At 37.2% G+C, this 13709-nt stretch overlaps 1 protein-coding gene across 2 annotated transcripts in view; it reads right to left on the bottom strand.

The window, feature by feature from the left end:
• The window catches only part of ENPP3 (ectonucleotide pyrophosphatase/phosphodiesterase 3), a 71006-nt gene that overhangs the window by 43554 nt on the left and 13743 nt on the right, over positions 1 to 13709 (bottom strand). For both annotated transcript variants that reach the window (XM_057739349.1, XM_057739350.1), the window contains exons 6-9: positions 10895 to 10992; positions 3418 to 3497; positions 1174 to 1293; positions 511 to 620 (exon numbers count right to left, since the gene is read on the bottom strand). In XM_057739349.1, the coding sequence (XP_057595332.1) occupies positions 511 to 620; positions 1174 to 1293; positions 3418 to 3497; positions 10895 to 10992 (408 nt within the window). The remainder of the gene's footprint in view (positions 1 to 510; positions 621 to 1173; positions 1294 to 3417; positions 3498 to 10894; positions 10993 to 13709) is intronic.

Below are 13709 nucleotides of genomic sequence, written 5' to 3'. Positions count from 1 at the left end.
ACCCAGGGAAGTAGTAGAAGAGGAGTCTGAGAGGCAGGGGAACAGCAGGGCTCATACCAATAGGAACCTGTAGGCTTTACTCTGTGCTAAACTGTGAGACTTTGAAGTTTTTGGTGCAAAAGAGTTTCATAATTGGACTTGTTCTTTTCAGTAATTATTCTGGCTGATGAACTGAGAATCGACTATAGGGAACAGAAATAGAAACAGGGAGACATGTGAAGAGGCAACTGCAGTAATAAAGGCAAAAGAGGATGACAGCTCAAACCACAGTGTTAATGCTGGAAGAAATAAAAAGTTCTCAGACTGCAGATAGTATTTTGAATTAGAGGCACAAGCATTTATGGACAGACCGGAGGAGGGATGTAAGAGAAAGGAATCAATGTTGACCTCAAGATTTTTGGCCCAAACAACTGGAAGAATAAAATTATCACCAAGATATAGACCAAAAAAAAAAAAAAAATTCTAATCATTCCTGCCTAGAAGGGATCACATCTGCAGATGCTTTACTACCTGTTGTAAATCCTATATATGGAAGGAAAGGTGCCATTTATAGCCACATCTGATCCTGGCCAAAAGTAGGTACCAGCTTTTAAACCTTGATACATTGCTGTCAGCCAGATCTATAAGAAGAGAGAATTTCAAATAAGTGGAGGTCAAGAGAATAATCAGTTTGAGTAGAAATGGTACCATTTATGAGAAACTGAACAGTATTAACAGTTGCAAAATTTATTTAATTATTAAAATATATTTAAATTGGTTAAAATTTGTCTTTGTAGCAGTTTAAAAAAGTAATTATCCATCCACTTTGAAAACCAAAAAATGTAGGAAAGAAGGAAGATCATTTTTCAAATTGGTAAAATTGTACAGTTCTTCTTTCCCTTTTAAAGATTTATAAAACAGAATGAGTAAAAAAGTTAACAGATAATCTTTCTGAGTAACTTCCAGGTTGATATGTTTATAATACAACATCCAAGTTTCAACTGAAGGCAATTTAGGTGAACAATTAATACATGTTGAAAAGCTTCAAATTATAAACAGTGGTGAAGCAACTTCCCACCCTAGCCCTTAGAAATTAAAAGATAATGTAAAACTCAAAGTGGAGAGAGAAGAGTGATCTACTGTCACATCGGGAAATGAAGGTTACTTTGGTGCCACATGGAGAATGTTACATACTGGTTGTCCCTGCCACCAAGCTGCATTATCTTTCTCCTCTGAAGAAAGTGAAAAACTCTTGTTGAAGTTTACGTCATACATATTATTGTCAATGATGCCATGTGATTCTGGATATAACCCCTAAAATGATAATTTAAAAAAAGATTTAAGATAAAATAATACATTAATAAAACATACATTTAAATTAAAATAGCATAAGATCTAGAAATCATATTTGAAAAGATGCCTATACCTTTCAATATAAAACCCCTGGATTTGAATCCAAATACAAAATATACATACTACTCTTATATATATACTCATTCCACCAGGGTCTATAGCCACAAATGGATGACATCAAGCAGATGATCTGTGCTGATGGTTTTAATATAACTCATGTTATTAGTAACTTAATTATAGAGTCCACGAGGGTGAGTCAAAACTTATCTGCACTCTGACTGTAAAATTTATAGAAGTTTTAGTATAACCAGAGTACAGATAATTTTTGACTCACCCTTGTATATTATAATAATGATTAGCCACTGGTTTTATTGGCAATAATAGCAAGAAATCTACTACATAGACGCTTTCAAGTATCAGATAGCCTGGCAAATGGGTTAAAGTGTGTTACCAGCACTTTAGAAGAAAGCCTGACAAGTCTCTGTGCTTCCTCTCTTCCATCCACCCATCAAGCCAGTCATTCCTTCAATTCACATATTTTTATTGAATGCCCATGGTACCCTATGCAGTTGTAACTACGTTTAAACAGATTTTAGGGTCATTATTTCAGAACATTACTATATATATGAATATGGATACATATACACATGTAGGAAAATAGCACTTATGTATAATCCCTTATTTATATATACATGTATATGTACGATGTATTATGTATGTAGACTTATGTATGTATGTGTATATATAGTCAATTCTTGTTGCTGCCAACACTGAACTAGTGAATACTGAACCACTCCTCCTAGGGAAAATACAGGGTTAGGGGCCTGTGAGACTTTGGTCACAACATTTTTGTCTACTGAGCCATAAGTAATCTTGTTTTATGTGTGTTTCTGTTTGAAGATACCTTATTTAACATATGAGGGAGAGTCAAAAAATATCCCCACTCCGGTTATAGTAAAACTTCTGTTTGCTGCACAACCGGAGAGCGGATGATTTTTGACTCACTTGAGCATATTTTTAGTTCACTGTAACTCATGCCTGAACAAAGCTTATCTAACATACATATCTTCTCCATAATGTACATCACAGACTTCTTACTATTAGGAACAGTAGAAATTACTTGAGCACCACACTTGAGGGTCATTTTAAACAGCAAAATCTCCAATAAAAAAGCGCAAGCATGTGAAAAACATGGCACTAAATAGACAGTAGACTGTGAAACAACATTTGTTTATAGAATGAGAGCTAAAGCCAAGAAGGCAGAGTATTGCCTTGTTAGACCTCAGCTGGAAACATGTGAGCTGGGTAACTTGAATGTTTACGTGAATCTGCAGAATGGCATCTGCATTGATACATGCACACGCGTACACGCACACACATGCATACACACATATATACATACATATAATTACTTCTGGGCTAAAATTTAAATAAGTTGCAATTACTGTTCCATAGTAACAAAAGATTAAATGCAGTGTAGTAAAGACATAATATCCTTTGGCAATAAAGGCGGAGGCAGAGGACACCTTAAGATGTGTTCTAAATCTATAAATATTAAGTAAGTTAATCTTCCTTTGAGCTCATTTTGATCATTGCACGTACTCATACGTTGAGGAGAATTTGTTTCCTTTATCTAAAGAGATATAGCTGGTTTGAATTCTATTGTGAAACAGGAGACTTTATCAAATTAAACATAATAAAAAAGCCTAGGAAAGAAAGAAATTTCCCACACCAAAGTGGCTGTCCTCATACACAGCCTACCATCCCCAGCAGACCTTCAGGTAAATGCAGGCTAATCAAAAGATCAGTGTAGAGGGTGGTTCTCATGTCCAAGCGGCTCTGGTGGCCTGTCACAGGGGTAAAGGAGCCTAATGCCGCGACACTCACTCATAGTTAACATCTCACAGCCCTGGAGTGGCCTCATGCTGAGACACTCCTCTCCAGCCTGAATGAAGCCATGACTGCCACCACACCTGATGGTGAAACGTGCGACATGCAGCTCGGCCAGTTCCTGCCTAAGCATATCTGGTGTGGTCAGCTGCCTGTCAGGGGTCTGTCAGTCTTGCCACTCGGCCAAGCACTTACCGTGACAATGGTGTAATGATTTGGGAAGGTTTTGGTAGGATAGGCAGGTCTCAGGTATTTTGAATGAACTCCACATGTTTCTGCAACAAAGGATAGTGAGAAATTAAGACGTTCTTTCTTCCTCAGACGTTATTTGAATAACTAAAGATCTGAACATGAAAGTTTCCCAGAGAAATAGAAAACTAACTAAAGGGTGAATTACAGATGGAAAGAGGTTGAAATTCTGATGATTAAAATTCCTCCATTCCAAGGAACGACAGTTTCCAGGAAAGGAGTGAGCTAAATCAAGGACCAGGAAAATTTTTCTGTGAAGAGCCAGATAATAAATATGTTAGGCTTTGCAAATCCATATGGCCTCTGTTGCAACAGCTCAACTCTGCTATTAAGGCCTCCAAGCATCTATAGACAACATGTAAACAAATGAGCATGGCCGTGTTCTAATAAAACTTTATTTGTAGACATTGAAATTTGAATTTCACAAATTTTTTTGCATGGCACAAAATATTATTTTTTCCCAAACATTTAAGAATGAAAACAATTTTTCGCATTAGCAGGCCATACAAAAATAGGCAGAATGGGTCAGGTTTGGCCCACAGGCCATAGCTTGCTGACCCCTGAACTAAACGTACCCTAAATTTTTGCACAGGGGCAGCTTTGTCTGCTTTTGCTGCTTCCCTCTTACTGACCCAGGTCATTACAATCAGAATTTCTCTATAACATCTGCTTCTCAGCTAGTTTTTTATATGTAAAGTATCCAATATAACGAAAGTCAACTCAACTATCTAGATAAGGGAAAAGGAATTTGACTTGTGTAAATGCATAAGCCCATGCCACATAACTATGTTTACAAAATGAACTAACTTTCCTACTTATTATTTTCAGTACAGTTTCCATTTGATCAGTGAAGTTTCCTGTGATCTATTTTCCACAAGGCACGGCATTAATTTTGCTTTCAGTTATTCTGTTGTTTTAATCTGTGCAATAACCCTGCTCAAGGAGATCAGAGCCACTAAGGCTCATTGCTATTTCCTCTGCAGCAGTGAAGTATGAGAAATTTTCCATACCAAAATCCTACCAATTCTCTTCACCATTAGCAATTCTATTTAGATTAAAACAAAAAGGGCAAAGGATTGTTGTCCAGAAAGCAACAAACTTTGCAGCTGGAGATAATGAAGTTTTTCTCAAACAGGCTTGGAGCTGATCCTTCCCAGCCTTGAGAACAGTATTTCCAATATGATCCAGGAATTTTCTCCTTCAGAATCTTCTTGGATCCAGTACCAAATCTATCAAATAGGATTCTGGTAGGGATGGTGGGGGTTGAAAGGTGAAGGAAAAGAAGCTCAAAAAAAATCTACTTTTCTAGTAAGCACCGCAATTGAGTTTGAAGCCTGCTCTAGGACATAATGTATAACCAAAGATTAAAATAACTTTTTTCTTTTTTAGTCAATATCACCAATAAATAAATCTTGTCCTCAATCAGGGAAAGACACACTTAATATTGTTAAGAAGTCATATGATAAGAAAATAAAATGAGATCTAATCCACTGATATAATTAAAAGAATTTAAGTGGGGAAAACAATCATACAATGAGAGAGATATAAGGTCATTTTCTGTTTCTATTTCCCTGACACATGGGTAATATGTTCAAATTCTTAAATTCCTAAAGGCATGGAGTATAAAATAAAAAACAAACTAAGCTACCAGTGATGTAAAAATGTGACACCTTCCTAATTTTAGACAGGACACACCTGCTGACTACCTACATATCCAAGCAACCATTTTGGATCACCTGCCTTTGAACCAAAGCTATTATAGGATATCTCATCAAACCAAGATCTACCATTTCCAGATCTTAATAATCTAAATTACAGCTGAATAGAATAATTCTGGAAGGACAAATAATAAACCAATGAGAATAGTTGCTTCGGCAGAGAAAAACTGGGACGATCAGGACAGACAGTCTGTTAATTGGTTGGTCATTTCTGGTTGGTTGTTTCTTACTATATACCCTTTAATATCATTTTTTAATTAATTTATTCATTTATTGGCTACGTTGGGTCTTCATTGCTGTACAAGGGCTTTCTCTAGTTGCAGTGAGCGTGGGCTACTCTTTGTTGCAGTACGCAGGCTTCTCATTACAGTGGCTTCTCTTATTGTGGAACACAGGCTCTAGGCACATGAGCTTCAGTAGTTGTGGCATGTGGGCTCAACAGTTGTGGCTCATGGGCCCTAGAGCACAGGCTCAGTCGTTGTGGCGCATGGGCTTAGTTGCTCCGCGGCATGTGGTATCTCCCTGGGGCAGGGATCGAACCTGTGTCCCCTGCATTGGCAGGCTGATTCTTATCCACTGCGCCACTTAGGAAGTCCCTTTAACATCATTTTTCAAAGTTTATCATTTGCATAATTTACTCCTTAAAAAGTCTTTTTAAAAAGAAAGTACCAACCAAAAATATCTGAAAATATAAATGGAATAAATATACATCTATAGTAACTACAAGCTATAGGAAGGAGTAGAAGACAATGGATGAATACCCTGATACCAAAATCAGGCAAAGATGTCACAAAAAAAGAACATTACAAGCCAATATCACTGATGAATACAGATGCAAAAATACTCCACAAAATACTAGCAAACAGAATCCAACAGCACATTAAAAAGATCATACACTATGATTAAGTGGGGTTTATCCCTGGAATGCAAGGATTCTTCAATATATGCAAATCAATCAATGTAATACATCATATTAACAAACTGAAGGATAAAAACCATATGATCATCTCAATAGACACAGAAAAAGCTTTTGATAAAATTCAGCATCCATTTATGATAAAAACTCTCCAGAAAATGGACATAGAAGGAAATTACCTCAACATAATAAAAGCCATATATGAGAAATCAAAAGCCAACATCATTCTCAATGGTGAAAAGCTGAAAGCATTCCTTCTAAGAACAGGAACAAGACAAGGGTCCCCACTCTCACCATTATTATTCAACATAGCTTTGGAAGTTTTAGCCACAGAGAAGAAAACGAAATAAAAGGAATCCAAAATGGAAAAGAAGAAGTAAAATTGTCACTCTTTGCAGATGACATGACATTATACATAGAAAACCCTAAAGATGCTACCAGAAAACTGCTAGCACTAATTGATGAATTTAGTAAAGTAGCAGGATACAAAATTAATGCACAGAAATCTCTTGCATTCCTATACACTAACAATGAAAGAGCAGAAAGAGAAATTAAGGATACAGTCCTATTTACCATTGCAACAAAAATAATAAAATACCTAGGAATAAACCTGCCTAAGGAGGCAAAAGACCTGTATGCAGAAAACTATAAGACACTGATGAAAGAAATCAAAGATGATACAAACAGATGGAGGGGCATACCATGTTCTTGGATTGGAAGAATCAACATTGTGAAAATGACTATCCTGCCCAAAGCAATTTATAGATTCAATGCAATCCCTATCAAATTACCAATGGCATTTTTCACAGAACTAGAACAAGAAATTTTATGATCTGTGTGGAAACGCAAAAGACCCCGAATAGCCAAAGCAATCTTGAGAAGGAAAGATGGAGATGGTGGAATCAGGCTCCCTGACTTCAAACTATACTACAAGTCTACAGTGATCAAGACAGTATGGTACTGGCACAAGAACAGAAATATAGATCAATGGAACAGAAGAGAGAGCCCAGAGGTAAACTCACGCACATATGGCCTGCTTATTTTTGACAAAGGAGGTAAGAATACACAATGGAAAAAAGACAGCCTCTTCAATAAGTGGTGCTGGGAAAATTGGACAGTTACATGTAAAAGAATGAAATTAGAACACTTCCTAACACCATACACAAAAATAAATCAAAATGGATTAAAGACCTAAATGTAAGGCCAGACATTATAAAACTCCTAGAGGAAAACATAGGCAAAACACTCTATGACATACATCAAAGCAAGATCCTTTCTGACTCACCTTCTAGAATCACGGAAATAAAATAAAAAATAGACAAATGGGACCTAATGAAACTTAAAAGCTTTCGCACAGCAAAAGAAACCATAAAAAAGACAAGAAGACAACCCTCTGAACGGGAGAAAATATTTGCCAACACAGCAACGGACAAAGGATTAATCTCCAAAATATACAAGCAGCTCATGCAGCTTAATACCAAAAAAGCAAATAACCCAATCCACAAATGGGCAGAAGACCTAAACAGACAGTTCTCCAAAGAACACATGCAGATGGCTACAAACACGTGAAAAGATGCTCAACATCACTAATCATTAGAGAAATGCAAGTTCAAGCCACAATGAGGTATCACCTCACACCAGTCAGAATGGCCATCATCAAAAAATCTAGAAACAATAAATGCTGGAGAGGGCACAGAGAAAAGGAACCCCTCCTGCACTGTTGGTGGGAATGTAAATTGATACAGCCACTGTGGAAAACAGTCTGGAGGTCCCTTAAAAAACTAAAAACAGAACTACCATATGACCCAGCAATCCCACTACTGGGCATATACCCTGAGAAAACTGTAATCCAAAAATAAACATGTACCACAATGTTCACTGCAGCACTATTTACAATAGCCAGGACGTGGAAGCAACCTAAATGCCCATCAACAGATGACTGGATAAAGAAGATGTGGCACATGTATACAATGGAATATTACTCAGCCATAAAAAGGAATGAAATTGAGTTATTTGTAGTGAGGTGGATGGACTTAGAGTCTGTTATACAGAATGAAGTAAGCCAGAAAGAGAAAAACAAATATTGTATGCTAACTCATATATATGGAATCTAAACAAATGGTACTGATGAACCCAGTGGCAGGACGAGAATAAAAGATGCAATGTAGAGAACAGACTTGAGGACACAGGGTGGGGGGGCGGGGCTTGAAGAGGAAGCTGGGATGCAGTGAGAGAGTAGCATTGACATATACACACTATCAAATGTAAAACAGATAGCTAGTGGGAAGCTGCTGCATAGCACAGGGAGATCAACGAGATGATGGGTGATGACTTAGAGGGCTGGGATAGGGAGGGTGGGAAGGAGTCCCAGGAGGGAGGGGATATGGGGATATATGTATAAATACAGCTGCTTCACTTTGTTGTACAGCAAAAACTGACACAACAGTGTAAAGCAATTATATTCCAATAAAAGGCTAAAAAATAAAAATAAAATAAATTAAAAAAAAGAAGACAATGGATGAGTAGGTGAAATAGCTGAAGAATGTACAGTTGTAGCAAAAGCAGTACTAGGAAAGAAGCTCATAGCAATAAAAAAGAAGTATCTTCTTAAAAAAGAAGAAATATCAAATAAACAACCTAACTTTACACTTTTAAGGAACTAGAAAAAGAACAAATGAAACCCAAAGTTAGCAAAAAAGAAGAAAACAATAAGATTATAGCAGAAATAAGTGAAATAGAGAATAGAAAGCAATTTTAAAAACAACAAAATTAAAGTTGGCTTTTTGCAAAGATAAAATTGACAAGCCTTTAGCAAGATTAAGAAAAAGAGAGAAGACTCAAATCAATAAAATCAGAAACCAATACCACAGAAATAAAAAGGATTATGAGACTGCTATGAACAATTACACCCCACAAACTGGCTAACTTAGAAGAAATGGGTAAATTCCTAGAAAGATACAACCTTCCAGTTATGAACTATGGAAGAAACAGAAAAAATCTGAACAGACCAATATCAAGTAATCAAAAACCTCCTAAAAAAGGAAAAGCCCAAGACAAGATGGCTTCACAAGTTAATTTTACCTAAAAATGCAAATTCTTCTCAAACTCTGCCAAAAATCTGAAGAGTCACTGATATGACTCACTGTGCTGCGGTATGAGTCCATGCTCAGTTTCTACAACCATTGTAGCCCAACCCATGCAGCTTGATGGGACGCTAGAGATGAGGTGCTAGACTTCTTTAAAGTGATGCCTGCTGTCACATGCCTCACCTCAAGCCTACCATTCTCGGGAGGTCCTAATCCTAACTCTTTTACCACATCCACTCCTAACTGGGCCTCCTAGAAGACCTAGTGAGTGATGGCTTCACACATTTAAGGATGGAGATGTTGTATAAATGACTTAAAAAAATATTTTAAACCTTAGAAAGGGAAAGCTCTCAATGACCCAGTAGTTCATTGGTGTCCTTTCCAACTCTCAATAGGATGAGCAAATCAAATAATTCCACTTCTAAAGAGTTTCAGTTCAGCCTGACTAGATAAATTCCCTTTTGGACACAGGATTTGATATCCAGACTACCAAGGGAAATGCAGATAAGGAAACAGAAACTGAGAGTTGTTAATTACTTTTCAGGCCTAAGTAACTCAGCAGGAAGTGACAAATCCTGAATTTGGAGCCAGTCAGAGACCCAAACCCTTAATCTCTTTGCTAAAAATCTGCCTCAGAGAGTCAGGGAGAAGCAGGAGAGACAAAGCCCCTTGTGCTGCAGGGGGAGGTCATTCACCTTTCTACAGCCGAGGAATTTTAGTGCTGGAATAAAGCAGTAGAAATCATTAGATCTAATCTTCTCATTTTACAAATGAGGAAACTGAGACCCAGAAAGGGTGATCAACATAGAGTCAAACAGTTTTGTTTTTGTTTTTTTTAATAATTTGGAGGAAAATGAAAACAGGGAACCAGTAAAATTGTCGGAAGTTTTGAGGACCATGGAGATAAAACAGGGCCTTGGTAGAAGGGGGAAGTAAGAGAGGAACTGCAGGGCAGAGAAGACTTATGAACCCTGGCGCCAACCCTCTGATATTTGCTAACCTTGTGTGCTCAGGTTCCCCATTCCTCTTTATTACTGACTTTATAAAATTGTGTGAAGTCCAGATGCCTTACTCAGAAGTACATCATGATAAAGATGGCATTAAAAATAATAATTATAGTAATAACTTAAGTCATCCAATGTACACTATGTATATAGTCTCACAGTATTTGTATGCGGTGGGAAGTGACCATTTGACAGATAAAGAGAAGAGAGCACCAACAAGGGAAGTAAATTTGCAGGAAGTCTCAGAGCTAGTGAGTGGTGCAGCCAGGTTCCAGGCACTTTGATTCCAGAACCGGACAGAGATACTGGACTTTTCATCTATTGGAGCCTTGGTACATGCTGATTCTGTCCAGTCTACTCAGGCTCCTTCATGTTCCTATCCTTAACTGGCTGAGACCCAGACTCTAGGTCTGACAAATGCCATTTTTGAGATAGTATCCATGAACAGATGTTCATAGAGAAGTTATATTCAAATACAAAACAAATCAAAATAAATAAAAAGATAAACACACAGCAAAAGAAGGAAGAAGGGACAAGAAGTATGAAAATAGATATCGAGCAGTAAACTCATCAAACTCCTGAGAGGACCTGAACTAGGACAAACCACTAACATTAAAGGTCAGAAAGAAAAGTGCACCATCTAGAGATGAACTAACTAGGTGTCTATCATCTGCATGCCCCTGATTATAGGAGACTTACTCAGTTTATTGATATTAGGTATTAGAGTACCCCATGTCTGTAAATACTCGGCTCTAAATCCATCCATGGAAAACAAAATAACAGGTGGCAGGTCAAATCTGAAAATGGAAAACAAGAAATTAGTCCATTATTTTGATTTTTTTAAAAAGACACCTTTCTGTACTACTTACAATTCTCTAAATTAGAAAATGCTAAGAAAGCACAGTCAGAAATAGTTCTAAGTTTTCCTTTCTCTTTTTAAAAATTATTTCCCTTTACAAGCAGTATTTCCAGTATGTTATTAATCCACAATAAAGATGTACAATTTTTTTAAAGGTGTTACATAAATTATCTGGGTCTTTCAGCATGGAGATCTACCATATTTTGAGTTCTGGAGTTTAAACAATTTTAGCTAACTTTATTTCCATTTGCTCCTTCGCACTGGCCACCTGTGACACCCAGGTATACCATGTATGAAATTTCTCTAGCCCTGAGTGTTTAAGATGACCAGGAAGTGCACTGTGGAGAAAAAGGAAGGGACTGGCCTCAGAAAGACTTGAGTTTAATTCTCTGCTTCATTCTTTACGCGTTATTTAACCAAGCAGTTATTCAACCTCTCAAAATTCAGTCCCAACCCACACACCCAACACTGTGGAATTACAACCTGGCACATTAGTATCATTGCCTCACCGCAAATATATGTAGTATTTTGCAGGGGCAGGTGTACATGGAGCTAACTAATGGAGCTAGTTTTACAATAGAAGTCAGCAGCGAGCAGAGCACTAACAAAACATCACCAGAAATGGGATTCTATATTAGGGACCTTTCACAATCCCGGCTTTGGCTAAGGATCCAAAAGCCATGACTACTGAATTCAGTGCTTACACTCAAAAATTATAAAAGTTACAATTATTCTACCACCTTTTGGATACAGCTATTATTATTATGGTATGAAATTTAGGAACTCTGAAACTTATGTTTTATTATTTTAAAGTTCTACATTTTTTGACTCTTTATTCCAATATCTCAGGATATTAATATTAACCTCCAAAGCATTACAATCTCATTTTAGTTGAGTATTTAAGTTACGATGATGAAAGGTAACTTTGCGGTTATAGCCAGAGACTGTCTTTTTTCCATTAAATACTTTTTTCACTTCTAAAATTTTATTTGTATTTTATACACACACACACACACACACACACACACACATCGGAGGTGTATAGTTTCATACATTTTTCCTAACTGAACTCCACTGTGTAGCCATCAGCCAGATCATGAAACAGAATATTACTTAGAACCCTCCCCTTGTGCTCCTTTCTAGTCACCAACCTCTGCAAAACACTCGCCACCAAGACGATCAATGTCTTGACTTCTAACAGCATAGATCAGCTGTGTCTATTTTTGTACTTATATTTATACGAAAACAGAATCATACAGTATATATTCTGCTATGTCTAGATTCTTTTACTTAACATTATGTTTGAGATTCATCCACATTTTTACATATAGCTGTAGATCATTCTCATGGCTGTCTAGAATTCCAGTGAATGAATAAACCACAACTTATTCATCCTGTGGATGGACATTTGGGTACTTTCCAGTTTAGGGCTATTATGAATAACAGCTATCGACACAGTAAGTTTGTTTCAAATTCCAAACATAGTGCATGCACGGGACTTCCTTGGCAGTCCAGTGGTTAAGATTCCGCACTTGCATGGCAGGAGGCGAGGGTTCCATCCCTGGTCGGAACCCGCATGCTGCATGGTGTGGCCAAAAAACAAACAAACAAACAAAAAACAGAGTGCGTGCAAATAAGAATGCCAAAGAAATTTTCAACTCGGTGCTCAAGCAGTTTCACATCTAAATTTTTGAACAAAAACATGTTTTCAAGAGATTTGGTTAGAATACATCTTCTTTAAGAATTCTGACAAATGCCCAGTATTATCATAAAGAAAATTCTGAATGCTGATACCAGCTACAAATAAGCAAAATAAATTCAGTTCTTTTTAATGTGTTTGAGTAGAGCTAGAAAAAAATATTAGCATAGCCATCTATTTGCACATTGTGAAAGAAACTGTGAGGGGAGTCTGGAGGATGTCTATTCAGTTTCCCAGAATATGCATTTATTGTAGAATAACTCCTTTAACAAATATCTGTCAGACATTGTGCCAGATACTGAGAATAAAGGCATGCAGGAATTACAGCCCTTATCTAGGTGATGAAATCGAGAAGTAAACAGAAGTGGTTAATGACTAGGTTTGGGTACAGGATGCTATTCAAGTACACAAGAGGACGTCAAATTCAATCTTTGTAAGGTGAGAGCAGGCTCTCCAGGGAGTATGACATGTGAACTGACCCCTAAAGAACAAATAGAAATTATATGAAAAAAGAATGGGACCGATGTTTTACTCAGGGAGAACACGCTTTGCAAAAGCGCATAGAAGAGAAATGATGCATGCAGTAACATTTAGGAGTCTCAAAAACACTGGGTTAAACAAAAAACAAAAGAAAACAAAAAACAGACTCCAGAACATACATGGTATGATTCCACTTATATGAAGTTCTAAAACAAGAACCTATGGTGATGAAAATCAAAACAAGACCTCTTTCTGTGGACACGGAAATATTCTATATCTGTGGGTTATACAGATTTCTGAATTTCCAAATCTCATTATACCGTATACACCTCCTTGACGGGAGGTGATATGGGGCACGTTTCCAGGGCTGGACAAAGTCTGGGGAGCAGCTGTCCTAAACATGTGGAGGAGATGTATGGGAAGGTGGGGTGAGGAGGGACTCATGTGTCCATCACCCGCGCCCACCTGACAGAGTT

This window comes from Hippopotamus amphibius, chromosome 6 (assembly GCF_030028045.1).
Source record: "Hippopotamus amphibius kiboko isolate mHipAmp2 chromosome 6, mHipAmp2.hap2, whole genome shotgun sequence".
NCBI lineage: Eukaryota > Metazoa > Chordata > Mammalia > Artiodactyla > Hippopotamidae > Hippopotamus > Hippopotamus amphibius.
The sequence above is the reverse complement of the archived record's forward strand: the minus strand, read 5'-3'. Positions and strand labels throughout refer to the sequence as shown.